Source organism: Lycorma delicatula, chromosome 1 (assembly GCF_047948215.1).
Source record: "Lycorma delicatula isolate Av1 chromosome 1, ASM4794821v1, whole genome shotgun sequence".
NCBI lineage: Eukaryota > Metazoa > Arthropoda > Insecta > Hemiptera > Fulgoridae > Lycorma > Lycorma delicatula.
Genome location: NC_134455.1, coordinates 249,230,513 through 249,247,575, shown reverse-complemented (window position 1 = coordinate 249,247,575; position 17,063 = coordinate 249,230,513). Strand labels below are relative to the sequence as shown.

General features: G+C 32.2%; 1 protein-coding gene across 4 annotated transcripts in view; it reads left to right on the top strand.

Annotated features, from left to right (window-relative positions):
* Positions 1-17,063, top strand: part of Tti1 (Telo2 interacting protein 1) — a 98,288-nt gene that overhangs the window by 11,686 nt on the left and 69,539 nt on the right. For all 4 annotated transcript variants that reach the window (XR_012757724.1, XM_075375312.1, XM_075375293.1 and 1 more), the window contains exons 3-4: positions 15,472-15,647; positions 16,627-16,804. Coding sequence is in view for 3 of the 4 variants with exons in the window: in XM_075375312.1 (XP_075231427.1) it covers positions 15,472-15,647; positions 16,627-16,804 (354 nt within the window). In the remaining variant the exon portion in view is untranslated. The remainder of the gene's footprint in view (positions 1-15,471; positions 15,648-16,626; positions 16,805-17,063) is intronic.

Sequence of the window (17,063 nt, the reverse complement as noted above, 5' to 3'; positions counted from 1 at the left end):
CCTCTAAATTGTGTAAATGATGTGGATGCCTTTTGTTATATATGTGGTGAGTTTACTGTAAAACCAATTAGAAAAAACATTATAGCTTTAATTAAAAAAGGATGTAAAATTGGTGATCAGGATAAGACGTGGGCTCCTCATATACGAGGTGTGACAATAAAGTTAGTTAGTGTTGTCTCCTTCAAAGTAGTTCCCCTCTGATTGCACACACTTATTCCAGCGCTTCTGCCATTGATGGTAACATTTCTGGAACTCATCTTCTGTAATATCCTCCAAGACCCACGTCACAGCTTTTTGGACATCTTGTGTTGTTTGAAAATGTCCCTTGATCGCCATTTTGACTCTTGGAAATAGAAAAAAGTCGCACAGAGCGTTATCTGGTGAATAAGGTGGCTGTGGTAGTACTGAAATTTATTTTGAGGTTAAAAATTGCTGTACTGACAGAGCAGTATGGGATGGCGCATTATCATGATGCAGAATCCAATTATCAGCAATCTTGGCACGGACACGAAGAACTCGTTTACAAAGTCTTTCTAAAATTTCTTTGTAAAAATATTGGTTAACTGTTTGCCCAGGAGGCACCCACTCTTTATGATCAATTCCCTTGGAATCGAAGAAGCACACAAGCATGCATTTCACTTTTGACTTTGACATGCGAGCTTTTTTTGGTCTGGGTGATCCCTTTGAGCACCATTGCGAACTTTGGCATTTTGTCTCTAGATCGTATTGAAAAAACCAATCTTCATCACCAGTGATAACACGGCTCAACAAATCTGGATTGATTTCCGTTTGCTCTAACAGATCGGCTGCCACATTTTTCCTTGTTTCTCGCTGTTGTTGTGTGAGATTTTTGGGGACCATTTTTGCACAAATCTTTCTCATACCAAGATCTTCAGTTAATATTAGACGAACCGTTTCTCGATTGATGGTGAGTTCTTCTGTAATCATTTTCACGGATAATCTTCGATCAGATCGTACGATTTCACGCACCCTGGTCAAGTTGACATCTGTCTGTGAGGTTGATGGTCGTCCACTGCAGTCTTCATCTTCAACATTCGTTCTGCCTTCACTAAAAATTTTATGCCACCGAAAAACTAGAGCTCTTGACGTAACCTCCTCTCCAAAAGCCTTCTGAAGCTTACCATAAGTTGTCGTTGCGTTTTCACTCAATTTAACGCAAAAAGAAATGGCATACTGTTGCGCAATATTTTGCGGTTTCATTTCTGGGACGAGAGACACAAACACGTGTTCACTTATTACAGCACAACTCACAACTGAGCAGTTGCATCAATGTGCCGCTTGGATTAGAAGTAGCTTATAGACCAAGGCCAAAGATGGTGTGCCTACGCAAGCTGCAGGGTTGCCACATCTTGCAAAGAAAAATCAGTCTCAGTACCGTCGCACCTCATAGTATGCACTAAATGTTCTGTATATTGAAGAGGATGGTTGAAAGGTACATGGAAGGCTTTGCCATTTAGTGCAATCTGCAGTGAGGCCTGTACCTCACAGTGAAATTATTCCAGTTCCTGAGCCACCTGTGACTGTATGTTTCGAAAGCAGCAATGAAGAATCAGGCAGTACTGAAGAAGTCAACAATGATTTTGATTTTGAATTATTTTCAAATAAGCCACATCTTATCTCATAAGGTGATTTAAATGACTTGGTTAGGGATTTAAATTTATCAAAAAATCAAGCTGAACTGTTAGACTGCAAGGTTGGAATTCACTTCAAAAAAAATACAAAAATTTTGGGCTTTTGAAGCCAACAAAAAGAACTTTCCAAGTACTTTATTAATAAAAATAATTTGGTTTATTGCACAAATATTGATGAACTTATCTTCCACTTAGGACAAGTTCATAAACCTGAGGACTGGCGCCTTTTGTTAGATTTGTCCAAGTATAGTTTTAAAGTGGTTCTACTACACAACAGTAACAAATATTCTTCAATACCAATCCCTTATGGTATTAATTTGAAAGATGTACGATGTGATGAAAGACATTCTTAAAAAATAAATTATAAAAAACATAGCTGGAACATATGTGGGGATTTGAAAGTTATAGCTGTTTTGGTAGACATGCAGTTAGGCTATACTAAGTACATGTGTTTTCTTTGCGAGTGGGACAGCTGAGCTAGGGATAAACATTATGTTTCCAAAGAGTGGAAGAAACAAGACAACTTAATTCCAAATGAAAAAAAATATTAATCATGAGCCCTTAATTGAACACAAAAAAATATTTTTACCCCCCTCTCATATCAAGCTAGGACTAAAGAAAAATTTTGTAAAAGCAATGAAGGACAGTCCCGGATTTTTTTACATCAGGCAGAAATTTCCAAATGTACGTGAAGGAAAAATTAAAGAAGGAATATTTGTTGGTCAAAGATGATTTATTTAGCCCTGTGTTAAGTAATGTAGAACGTGCAGCTTGGGCTTCATTTAAACATGTTTGCAAAATGTTTCTTGGCAAACAAATATCCGACAATTACCACGTTATTGTTAATCAATTTCTTACTTAATACAGAGCTATGGGATATTGTATATTTTTGAAAATACATTTCCTCCATTCACATCTGGAATTTTTTCTGAACAACCTCAGAGATATAAGTGATGAACATGGTGAATATTTCCACCAAGACATTTTAGTGATGGAAAGCCGCTATGAAGGGAAATGGAATACTAACTTGCTAGTCAATTACTGTGTTGGTCAGGATGTACCTGAGGCTATTTATAAAAGAAAAGCATCAGCAAAATCATTTTAACACAGGTATGGCTATGCAAAATTATAAATTTTTCAGATTTTAACTGCATTTTCCCTTAATTTGTTTTGAAGTGTAATTTATTTAACACTAAGGTTTGATAGAAAAATTGTATTTACAGATCTGTAATGTATGCAAAAAAGCAATTCAAGAAATGTTATCACACTTAAAGAAACATGAAAAAAATTTTTTTGTCTATCAGTGTAACCATCTCTACATTTAGCATGTGATTTTCCTTGCCTGTTAGCTAAAGTGTTCATAAGTTTATATGTAAATTATTAACAAATTTTCTGATGAACAGTACTTTGTATGTATATTCCGATTTTGAAAGGTTTTTTTATGGATATTCTACTTTTGATAAGCCTTCAATAGACATTCATTTTTAAGAAGAAAAAAAATATTTCAGAGGCAACACATGCCTGCACCTGGATACAAATAATGCTGTATGCATAACATTTTATATTCAAGTTTATTTGTAGTAAATATGATTTTCAAATGATTTAAGTCTTTCTCTTTGAAATTTATTTATGTGTACAGATCCTGTTTGATGGGATTAGGCAATATATACGGCTGTTACCCTGAATTATACAATTGTATTATATGAAATGAAAATATTTTATTTTTTTATTTTTGAGCCATTCATATGTAATAGAATATGTTATCTGCGTGTGACAAATTTTATATCTTATTGTACCCATCTTTGTAAATTGTAAAAAATTTAAAGGTTCAAGTTGTATGATTATTCTGATTGTGTGCAGTTTTATCTCTCTTTTTCATCCACAGAAGTAAAAGTTAATGTTGTAACATACTTTTTCTAGGTTTGTCCCTTACATGACAAATTAGTTTTTCATAGGCAGGAGGGACACGGCCCAATTTTTTGATCAGTTTTGAGAATGTCAGAGCTATGGAACTCTCTTAGTATTTCAACTTTAGTGTACTAAACTCTACAAATTTCTCTGATAACTGTGTTTCCTGAAAAGTGTTACTTCTAATTTTTCCCTTCAATTTCTGTTGGTATTGACAAAACAGGGACTCAACAATTTTTTCATTGCAAATCTTTAAAATTTTTTTTTATTTTACATGCTAGCATTTCAAAAACGTTTTTGGACTGTTGACCCTCACTAGTACATTTACTGTTATTTATTCATTTTATTCAATGCCATAAGAAATGGATTCCTGCAATTGCCTTTTGCATTCACTTCTGTGAAAAAAGTTGTGGAGGATAGCCTTCAATTTGGTTTTGGTTTATAGATCTGTGAATTTCAAGATGAGTGAAACATAAAGGTTCCTTGCTACATTTTATTTCCGTGCTTTCTTCAGCACAACAAAAATATATCATGATTGAGAGGTAATACTCTAAATTTGTGAATATTCCCTTCCATTTTAGTTGATGGGAAACAAGAAACATACCTATCATATTTTTATTTATATCAATTTTTATTTATTATATCTAAATTTTTTCGCTTAGTAAACCTTAAATTTCAATTTTTATTTATAATATATATCGTTTATCCTATGTAACAAGGGATAAGTGTTCTGGTTAATTTTCATGATTAACTTTTTTTTTGTTTATTATTAAAATCTTCCCACCATTTTATTATATTTCATTGTTAACACTATCGTCATATCTCGGTTGATTGTTGACAATAAATATTGGGATGTCTTACTAATGAGAATCAAAAATTGGATAATGCTTGGTATTTTCTTAATAAAATTTTGTATAGTAAGATTTATTTTAATCACACAACAAAAATATAAGTTAAGGTGTATGAGGAAGCCTATTAAGAAAACAGGTAAGGAATATGAAATAACTTTAAAATGTGACAGGGATTTTTCTATATAGTAACAATGAATAAATGGTTTTTATTTACTGGATTACACTTGTAGATTTGGTGTGTCGATTATATTTAATTACAGTTGGTTGACATATTACATATTTGTGCAACATTCATTTGTGTGTCAATTACAGTTTACCTTGATACATAGGCGTAACCACAGTGAGACAGGGTGGGTCTTGCCACCCTGGTCCTTTTAGTCAAACGAAAAATTATAGGTCAATATTAGTTCATATGGTTAACCATCAGAGATAGTGTTATACAATAGTGTAAAGTCATTTTTATTCTCTTTCCCATAGTTTGCGAGATAAATAAATGGCTTGGAATTTTAATATTCCAGGAATATTGTACAACATTCATACGAAGATAATATCTCCGTGTAACACTATTTCTGATGGTTAGCCATATGACCTTCAAAAAGGTTCCAAGGTCATATGTTTTACTACATATTACAATGTAAAATTTTTGCTCTTTTGGTTGGTGGGGTCAAATATAGGTCATTCCATTTGAAAAAATGTGAACCTTGAAATAACGAATTCTATTGAAAATAGGTCACCATGAGGTGTCACCCTTCCAATCTGAGTAACTTTCATTTAGGTCATTTTTTTTATATTGCTGTAGTTTATAAGATAATTGCCTGGGGCAATTAAAATGAAACGCCCTATATAAATAAACAGTTTATAAATATTCTGATTTTATTTATCATAAAAATAAACATGTACTAGCTCGTGGGTGTAACCATGGTGGGACAGGGTGGGGTGCTTGCCCTTCCTGGATCATTTAGTCAAACAGAAAATTATAGGTCAGTATCAATAGGTTGTAATAGTATTGTGCGGCAAGAACGCATGTTTGAATAATGACAGAAGCACTCTCTGGTGAATGAGCAGGGAACTGGCAGTTCAAGGTCTGGATAGTCTGTGGTAATACTCAAAGATTATAGAATGTTCGAGGTTGGATTTAGTGGGAAAGTTCTAGTACCTTCTGTTCTCTATCAAAGCACTGCAATCAGTTCGAGTGAGCAGACACATTTGAGCCAATTCAAACTGCAGTCCCATAACAGTAGCACTCTAAAATGGATATTAGAAACCTTTTTAGCATGAAAGGTATATATCTATATTATTTTCATTTTGAGTCAATGTAAAATCATCTAATTAAAGCAACCTAAAATGTTCAGGAAATTCGAAGACTGTTATTTTGTTTGTAATAATAGTGATTTTGATATTGTCTTTATTTAAAAATTTTTAGAAAAATCATTCACTACGAAATAAGGAAATAATAAGTATACTACATACCAATAATTTTAAATAATGATTGAAAATAGTAATAGTTACTTTTGCAGCAGTTTCGCTTAATTAAATGGTTTTAAATTTTGAAATGGTTGATTTTGCAACTAGCTACTTCTGCTAGTTACAAATAAAACAAATTAGTACAAAATATTAAAGATTTATTAAAAAATACCATCATCAATAATAAGAAAACATTAAAAGTTTGATAGCTAACAAATTGTGAATGGTTCAAAATTCATTATAGTCCAATTTTTGTTATGATCAAGTTCAATCATGAATATGAACTCAATAACTGTCAAAGCTGTTGAAGCCTATTTGGAAGGATTTGACACTAGTACGGTAAACCTTTGGTACAGTAAACCATTGGAATAGAAAATCTTGTTTCCGAAGTTCTTAATTTTCTCATAGAAACCTACATTTGTAAACTCTATGTGAATGGGCTTCTTGATCAATTTTCTGATTTGTACATTTTAGAGTTCTTCAAGTCCTGTACCCTTGATTACCAGTTTCAAAATGTCTTAGCAGTTGAGAACAATTTTTTTATATCTGAAAGTCATATAATATCTGGCATATTACTATATGCTTTAAATTATATAAGAAAATTCTCAGGTAGGAATATAATACTGCCTGTTTAATCTGTGTAAAGTATTAGAATTCTTTATATTGGATTTTGCATTTTCTATACTTATGTTTTGTACACGTGGCTGTCATGTAGATACTGAGCTATGTATTTTTACGACAGTTAATGATAACCTCTTCACTTCCCCTAATGTATTCAGAATCATCCAACTCTCTTGTTCAGAAAATTTAGGTCGTGAGGCATTATAATCATGCACTGAAACTCAAAGTTAGTGCTTTTTTTTGTTTTTTACTTTGCCATTCAATATACTAGTCATCTATATATCATATAAGTTTTTTTTTGTTTAAGAAACATTGTGCTACTAAAATAGAAATTTGAATAAGTATGTGCGTATAACAAATATAATTATCAGTTGATTAAAATTATTATTATTATTCATCTATTAAATGTTTTTAAACAGTTCAGATTCCTTCACTCACTCTGTGCTGTAGTTCATCAAGAGGGTGAGCAGGGCAGATGGGCAATGCAATCCAATCATATTGGCAACATATTGCATACAAGCAGGCACTAGGCATGGAGCATTCCTGATTCCTTTTGCTGAGTACATTTTTTCTTATATCTTGAGAACAATGAATTTAAAAAAAATAAAATCGGTGGAGGATTAAAGTGTAATAGCATCGTTAAAATTTGAAAATAGCATAATTTTTTAATTTTGTCCGTAAGTGTAGTGCCACCACCCTTCTGGATAAGACAGTTGACAGTTTTATAATAGCCCATACTAATTTAGTAGCATTCAATTCACAATGAGCTTTTTGCATTCAGCTTAATTCCATTTGTGATCAAACAAAAATCTCACTAAAATGTCCACTTTTTTAATTTTATTTTAAAATTGTGTTTGTCAGCCTTTGTTTGTGAAGCCTTTGCTAAATTGTCAAAACTGAATACATTTTCAATCTTCTTGAAGCCATTGTATTGTTTCTAATTTTTCCCATAACACTGTCAGATTTCTTGAATCCAAAAGTATGATAAAGTACATAGTTTATCACTATCACATACTTTTCAGGAGACAAAAGTAAAACTTCCAAACCATCGTAGTGTTTTTTGTTCATCTATATTTGATAATTTGAAGTACCCCATATGATCATCAAAGTACAACCCTGGTCCATCTAAAAATCTATCTTTGTTACAAACATGACTATCTGGGTTCTGATGATGTTTTAAAACCACATCTCCATCTATCAGTTTCATGAATATGAACTTAATAACTCTTAAAGCTGTTGAAGCCTATTTGGAAGGATTTGACACTAGTACGGTAAACCTTTGGTACAGTAAACCATTGGAATAGAAAATCTTGTTTCCGAAGTTCTTAATTTTCTCATAGAAACCTACATTTGTAAACTCTATGTGAATGGGCTTCTTGATCAATTTTCTGATTTGTACATTTTAGAGTTCTTCAACTCCTGTACCCTTGATTACCAGTTTCAAAATGTCTTAGCAGTTGAGAACAATTTTTTTATATCTGAAAGTCATATAATATCTGGCATATTACTATATGCTTTAAATTATATAAGAAAATTCTCAGGTAGGAATATAATACTGCCTGTTTAATCTGTGTAAAGTATTAGAATTCTTTATATTGGATTTTGCATTTTCTATACTTATGTTTTGTACATGTGGCTGTCATGTAGATACTGAGCTATGTATTTTTACGACAGTTAATGATAACCTCTTCACTTCCCCTAATGTATTCAGAATCATCCAACTCTCTTGTTCAGAAAATTTAGGTCGTGAGGCATTATAATCATGCACTGAAACTCAAAGTTAGTGCTTTTTTTTGTTTTTTACTTTGCCATTCAATATACTAGTCATCTATATATCATATAAGTTTTTTTTTGTTTAAGAAACATTGTGCTACTAAAATAGAAATTTGAATAAGTATGTGCGTATAACAAATATAATTATCAGTTGATTAAAATTATTGTTATTATTCATCTATTAAATGTTTTTAAACAGTTCAGATTCCTTCACTCACTCTGTGCTGTAGTTCATCAAGAGGGTGAGCAGGGCAGATGGGCAATGCAATCCAATCATATTGGCAACATATTGCATACAAGCAGGCACTAGGCATGGAGCATTCCTGATTCCTTTTGCTGAGTACATTTTTTCTTATATCTTGAGAACAATGAATTTAAAAAAATAAAATCGGTGGAGGATTAAAGTGTAATAGCATCGTTAAAATTTGAAAATAGCATAATTTTTAAATTTTGTCCGTAAGTGTAGTGCCACCACCCTTCTGGATAAGACAGTTGACAGTTTTATAATAGCCCATACTAATTTAGTAGCATTCAATTCACAATGAGCAAAGTTAATCTATCAGGTTATCCTTCCTACAGAAATTTTCTTTTATTACCCTTTTTTCATTCAGTTTTAATTATTTATTTTTACATATTGACGAGGTTGCTTGTAATTTCTTTTAGAAAACAATTAAATAATATTTTATGTACGTAAATCTTATCAAAGAGTGGAATAACTTCTGATATACACTTTGAAAATGCATCTATTCTTTCTTGTATTATTTTTGGTACTTCCTTGTTTAGATATTCTTGACTGCTTTCATATTCATAACGTAATAAGTCATACTCGTTTTCTAGATTTTTTAAATGAATTGTCGTTGTTTTTTTCCTGCTTTGCAGGAAGTCACATAAGTAATTGGAATGAGTTATGAAATCCTTCCTTTTTTGTTTATGTGTGTCTATCTTAGCTGCTAATTCATATGACGTATGAAGTGCTGTGGAGACTGCTTTTTTTATGTTTTTCAATTTTTCAGCAATATCAAACTCTGTGAAAGGTGTTCGATTGATCTCAAATGATTGTTTTGCTTCCAGATTATCAGCTCCTAAATTATTTATTTGCTTTTGAAGGTGAATAATTGCCTTGTCAATTAAATTAAGATAGCATGCATAGGATTCTATTGCTTTAAGAAGTTTAACCATTCGATTCAGTTGATTTTGTAAATCATCATCATCATGATCAGATGCTAGCATCTTACCAATATTACTATTTAGAATCTTTTCTTCTATTCTTTTCCTAATTTTAGCTTGTTTCATACCATTACTATAGTTAATTTTTATTTTTTGACAATCTTTATTTGGAGTAGAATTAATCCTTGATTTTCTGCAACAGCAGAAGTAACTACTGTTCGAATCAGACTCTGTGGTAACATAAATATATAAAGATTTATGATCCAAAAGAGTTGCTGTTATAGATTCTTCTTCTTCTTCATCTTGGTGTATTGATTCCTGTGCATTTGGTGTGTTCTGTGAACTATTATTACTCCAGTAACTACCCGTTTTGCTTTTGGAAATTACTTTTTTGATTTGTATGCAATAATCTTTCTTTACATTTGAGTACATGAAACAAAACTTTGAAAATAATATATCAAGTTGCTATAGAAACAAATTTAAAAATGAAAATTTATAATTATAAATTATGTCTTACTGTTACCGTTTTGATTGTAAAGTATATGTGTTAATTTACTTTTGTACTCTTTCTTATCATTAACACTTTCAATAATATTGGCACAGTATGTCTCCATACAGGTTTTCTCTGGTTCATCTCCCTTCCAACCTCAGCTTTCTAAACCGTTCTACACACTAAATCGTTTATGTTGTCCAACCATCTTCTTTAAGACATCCAAATGTTTCTTGTTTGTAATTTTCTTGTCAATATCATGGTGATGTTTTATAATTTCTTACATTTTTTTGTGACCAAAACATTTCAGCCTCTATATGCTTAGTTTATTGCATCATGTGTGCCTTTTTTATTTTCTGATATATTCATTCTAATGTCTTATCTTGTCTTCTTTAAAATAGAACTTAATCTTATTATTCAAGTATGGTGTAATAAGAAGTTAGCCATTTCCCACTTGTACGTAGCTCTCACATCCAAGATATAGCATTTATACATATTGAGGAAACTTATTTAAATTGAATGAATCAGTTACTTAAGTTACGGAATATATTTTCTGAAGATCTTTTAAAGAATTTTTTAGTCTATTAAAACATATGTTTTTTTTTTTCAGGCGACATAACTTTCTAGTGGTTGGGAAATTCATCTGCATCTTGCTAAAAACTATTTATTATTCTTTATAAGAGACCACAATTTGGCTCTCTTAATACAAGGTGACAGAAAAATGGGAACTTTTGAATTTTTTAGTGGTACCCATGTACAGTTGACAGCACTGCTATATGCAGAAGCAACCTTACCATTCAGTCATCATGAACCAGTGGATTGGTCAACAGCGTGCTTTCATCATAAAAATGTTTTACAAAACCAATGATAGTTTGGAATGTATACAGAGGGAGTTCCTATAGCATTACAATTTAGGAGTGTTCTATCAAAACACATGAAAAAAATGTGGATTAAAAACTTTGAAGAGACTAGATTAGTTGTGAAAAAGAGACCCAACAGGACATCCCCCCCCACGAGGGAGAAAAACACCTGCCTCGTAGCGTGTCTGGTTGCTACACCACCCCCTCCATTTCTAGCCATGAGCGGCTTAATTGGAGGACATCTTCTAGCCCTCAAACTGAAAATATTCCACAGTCATCAGTCTGGCCTTATGAGATGCCATCAGTGCAGATGTCTTGAAAGACATCCACATCAGTAAATTTCACTCTAGTCAAGTTTGCCTTCTAAGAAGACATCAGACGCCTATCTCTACCACATAGCCCTCAAGAACTGCTAAACTAACAGCCTACTTGCGAAAGATAAAAGAACTAACTCTACACTGTTCACCACCTAAACCGTATGTACCCACATTACAAATGAGTAAATTTCATGCCACAACAGCATACCAATTTCAGCCAAACGTTTTTGTCACAACAGCATATCGTGATTAAATTAGTGATTGGAGTGCTACCAACAAGAATAAAATGTCCCAGAGGACCTCAGGTCTGGTTCACTTGGGAGCTGAGTATAACCTCTAGTCTCCCACTTCAGCTCCAACTTTGAGGACCGCTTGGATTTACAGCTAGGTTGATCGCAACTAACATTACTTATTTGTCCCTTAATAAGTGTGCACTCCAATTCAACAAATCACCATGCTAAAGTTAAAAGATATCTGGGAGAGTGAAAACACGCTCCCAAGCATAACCCCATTGATACTTGAAACTACTCTAACCAGGGCATGGTGCCAAGCACACCTACCTTCAGCCAATCAAACTGCCCAAACGGATCCTAGCCACCTGGGTAGACCAACAGGACAACCAAGAAGTGCTCTTACTCCAGACGGTATTGAAGCGGCATGTGTTTCACTTGTATAGAGCCCATTGTGTTCAGTTCATAAACAAGCAGCTTTGGTCAGGTTGTCCCAGGAGAGTGTTCACTTGAATTCTTTATTTCAACTTAAAATTTCATCCTTACAGGTTACAGATCATGCAAGAACTGAAGGAGAATAATCACCAGTTTTGCATTGATTTCTGTCAGAAAATTGTGGCAAACATTAATGAGGACAATGAATCTCTGGACAAGCTGTGGATGTCAGATGAGGTCCATTTCCATCTCACAGGTTACATGAACACCTTTTACATAGCAGTACGGTAATGGCATGGTGTGCGTGCAGTTTCATCAAATTGGGTCACTGGACCATACTTATTAAATACTTAATTACTTATTAGATGAGGAGTGGCAGAGTGGCACCTCTGCGCATTCAGGACATAGATCTGAAAAATCTTGACAGAATCTGAACAAATACGATATATAGCCTCCATGGCCTGTCAGGAACTGTGTTGAACTTTATCCCAACAAGCCATGGGTTCTCCTACACCAGCTCCTGATGTCTCTGATTAAGTTGTACGTCCATTGTCCCTTTGTACCTCTGTCCTAACGTTCTTGCCAGATTTCCATTAACTCCTCTGTGATCTCAGCTGTTATTCGCCTTTTATCCGTAGGGAGCAAAGGTCCCTGTTTTCGTAGTCTTTTCTTTAGCATGATTATCAAATCTATAGGCATAAGCCCACCAGGGTTTCGGCCACTTCCTTGGAGACTGTACGATATGCATATACTGTCCTTAAACAGCTTCTTCTATGTACTGCCTCTAATTTGCCTAAGTATTTGGCATATCTAATCACACTGACCCATATCTTGGCCCCATGTAGCATCGTAGAGTATGTCATCCTGGTCAGCAACCTCCTTCGCAATTGTGATGGACCTCCACAATTAGGAAGGAGACCAGCTATCAGCCTCATAGTCCTCTCCACCTTACTTGCAGCCTCTATGGCCTGGGCTCCAAACCTCAATCTTGCAAAGATTGAGGTATTTTATCGCCAATCTTGAGATGATCCTTCTGTTTTCAAGTATAGTTTATGTTTGAGCAGTTATACTTAAAAATCAGATCAGGTGACCTTGGAGCCACCACTAATAAGCTCTGTCATCGGTCCATGCCGACCAGTTCAGCAGTTGGAAAAACTGTCATTCAAAAAATCCCATACATAGTTAAGCCAGTTTGAAGGCTCAGCATTTTCTTGCCAAATAAAATTCTCTTGTCCATCTTGCAGTTGAGAAAAGACCCTTGTTTGCAGCTTATACAGTAAGCAACTCCTGTTTTGCTTCCTTCAGTAAAAAAAAAAACAACCCATAAACTTGTCATTTGGATATTGCAAAGAAAACATTTAATTTTTGGGAGTCCTTTTCACATTGTAATATTTGATGGGCATTTTTTTATCTCTACATACACATTATGTGTGTTGACATGTTGAAATGATAACTCGTCACAGAACACAGTATGATCAAAATGCCATCAAGTAGAAAAACAAGGAATCAATGTATGCCATGCACAGAACTAAAACTGTCCTTTTTGCTGTTGAGTCTAGTCTTAAATCATAACTGTACACTTCAAAGATATACAACAAATTAAAACCCCAATATTCTTTTTTTCACATCTGGAATTATAAACAATTATAGACAGTACAAAAAGTGCAGTAGTTATCTGAAACCTGCCGGGTTGGTCTAGTAGTAAAACTCATCATTGTAAATCAGCTGATTTTGAAGTCAAGAGTCCCCAGGTTCAAATCCTAATAAAGGGAGTTGTTTTTTTTTTTTAATTAGAATACTGTATCTTGGATACTGGTGATCTATGGCTGTTTGGTTTTTAATTAACTACACATCTCAGTTATGGTCAGACTGAGTCTGTGCAAGACTAGATCTCACTCTTATGTATGAACAAGGGATCAGCTGCCTATGAGCCCCAATTCCAGAAAACTGCATGGGATATCTGGGGACTTCCAGAATATTTATAAAATAATAATAATCAGAAATTTGCTGTAATAAATTGAATGTGATATGTTTACTCAAAAACTATTTTCCCTACATTAAGACTGATTTAAGGACAATTTAAGATTAAAAATTGGGGTTAAATCCAGAAGTTCCTTTTAGGGCTATTCATGATTCAAGTGAGTACAAAAGTTCATTCTATTTAATCAATAGTCATGAGCAGGGTCTAGACTCATTTGAAGTTAAAATTAATACTCCACATTTAATAACTAAGGATCTTTACATAAACAAAAAATAAAATAATTTAAATTGCTTATGAAAAATTTTAACAACCTTAATGAGAAATTTTCTAAGAGTATTTAGATGCCATATGAAGCAATATTTTCTGATGTATTTCCCTAAAAAGCAATTTAGCAACATTTTGTAATCTATTACTGTAAATCTCCGTAAAAAGAGGTTTAATTAGTAATTCGTTAATATATTCATAATATTAGTAGTAGTATAGTATTCATAATATTATTACTCTGTTATATTCTGTAACCATTACTATTTTTATATTGTATTGACAGAGCCGCTTCATTTTATTGTGGGACTATTTGCTTGATATTTCTGTAGAATAGTTTTTTAATATGATATCTGAAGAATATTACTTTTGTATTCCTTTTTTTTTATCAGAAAGCAAATTAAATAGTCAAAAAAAAACTAGATATTGTAATGTTAATGTTTTTATTTGAAATAAATCTCATTTAACAGTCGAATGTAACTTATAAATTAATAAAATAAAAAAGAATGCAAAAACAATATATTTTTGAGAAAATTATTTTTAGAAAAAAATAAAAGTATGCTTTCATTCTGTTGAATGAATGCAAACTTTCAAAAATAAGTTTTTATTTTTGAAAGTTTCTCTTGTATATTATTATATTGAATATTTGTGTTATTATTGAACAGTAAGAATAAATTATGAAAACATGAGATTAACATGATAGACGTAATAATTGAAAAAAAAGAAGACATTTGTCTTCAATAATTGTTACAAAGAATATATTCATTGAAGAACTGATTGCATGTCTAATAATCATTATTTAAATGTACTGAACAGTTGTGATCAGTACATTTAAATTTCTGAGTGTGTTAAATTTACAGTGTAAATGATCAGTACAGCAGGAAATTTCTGAATTCTTAAAATTCATGTATAACCGTACCAATGGTTGAGGTTTAAAAGTACCACCTGGTGACTTGCTTTTTCAGTTAGCAGATGATATTTTCACCTTGACATTATTTGAAGAATACATTAATGGTGAAAAATGAATTGTACCGTAATGTAACAAACATATCATGGTCATTTGTAAAAGTGATTAAAAGTGGCTTACCTTCAAGTCAGCCAAACCAGATTTGAAATTGAACCCAAAGTTTTTTCTCCAGTTAAATAATTTTTAGATAATACAACTAAGAAAAGTAATGGATCTTAGTGGATTACATTTGATTGAGTTTTCTGTGAAAAATTAATTACAGTGAAATAAATAATTTCAAATCAAGATTTGGGTTAAAAAGTGGGAGATTGTTCATTTAAAATAAATATTTAATTCTGATTTTCGTTTGCTAATTATTAAGCATCACTATTGAATGTTATATAATTTATGTGTAAGATTGCTACCAGTTGGTAACATTTCATACATTACATAATTCAGATTCTTGTTTATATGAATAAATATTTTGTTTTATTTATTTATTTTTTTTTTTTTAGTGATGGAGTTAAAACATGTTTAGTTGATTGCTTGAAGGAACTACTGACGTTGACTAGAATAACAGTGTTGGATTCATTTATAAGACTGTACAGACTACTTTTCCTTCAGATAACTCATTATGAAATTTCTTCGAATACTTATGAGAAAAGAGCAGATATACAGCCAGTTACAAAGTGTAAGTGTTAAATATTTATTAGATTTTATGTTCATCATAATCTGAGTGAAAAAAATTTTTATCAAGTTGGATCGAAGCAGATTTGAAATTGAACCAAAGTTTTTGTTTCTCCAGAGTTAAATTATTTTTATTAAGAAATTATCTGCATAAATTAAATTTGATTCAAATTGTTAGAATTGGTTAATGGTAATCACGTCTTAAACAGGTTTTTCCATTAGCACTGTCATTACTAGAAGTCTGTTGATCTAAATGTGCACATCATTTAGGGATCTGGATAGAGAGAGGCAAATTAGCTTTCCTGTTCCAATTTAGGTTTAGCTCTTGATCACTCTTTTTACTTTTTCTTGGTCACTTGTTTTAATCCATACAGAAGTATAATCCAAAGTTAACTCTTCACAAAATCTTTCTTCATATCTTAACCTCATCTTAATATATAACTGATTCTTCCTATTTAGCACTACTTTAGCCATTGCTATACCACTTTTTATTTCATTTTTGCTTTTTCAATTTTCTGTTAACATGGTACCTAAGTTCCTGTTCCATCTTGTTTGATCCTTGCTTCTTTTGGTTGGATAAATCAGTGGTTTATTATCTCATCCTTATTGCTTTTGTTTTCTTAATTTTCATTCCTTATTCTGCCTTAATGTCATCTAACTTTGAATTCAACCTTTGAATATCCTGTGTTATTTTTTAAACATGTTGTATCATTTTTGTGAATCTTATAAAATTATTTTCCCTCCTCCTTTTCCAATTCCTCTATTTTCACATTAATAGGATTAAGTAAATCTGCTGCATATTTGATCTAATGTTTTTAAACAGTTTAAAAAGCAGTAACAACAGAGATTGCTTATCTTAACAGGTAAACAATCTGGTAGATCTTTACTGGTAGTTGATTGGATTGAATGTTTTTATTAATTACAAAAAGCAACTTTGTCTGAAAATTAATTAACTAAATTTGTTTTTTTGTTTTGTTTTGTAGTGGCAGCTGTATCTGAAGAATTAAAATTAAGTGTTGTTTGTTGTGTTAAAGAATTGTTTGTTGCCGCATTTTCTGATGTGCTTGATAAATTGTATGAATTTAATTATTATCCAGTTATTGCCTGGGGTATTTTACTGTGCACAAAAATTGTTCAGCAGGAGAAAATGATTAGTTTAAGGTAATTAAAATTTATATTTAAAGATCATTTGACTGATTGTAATTGAATAATATAGTTATCAGACAACTGAAAATTTTAGATTTCAGAAAATAAATACTGTTATAAAATAAAAAATTGAGATATATTGTCTTAACAAATTTTTATATAGATCTTGCATGTTATGTTTTATTATAACATTTTTAGGAAAAAACAGCAACCAAAAGTGGGATCTTTTACTCTCCGTTTGTAGTTCGCCTATACGTTCTTGATGTGTTCCGTT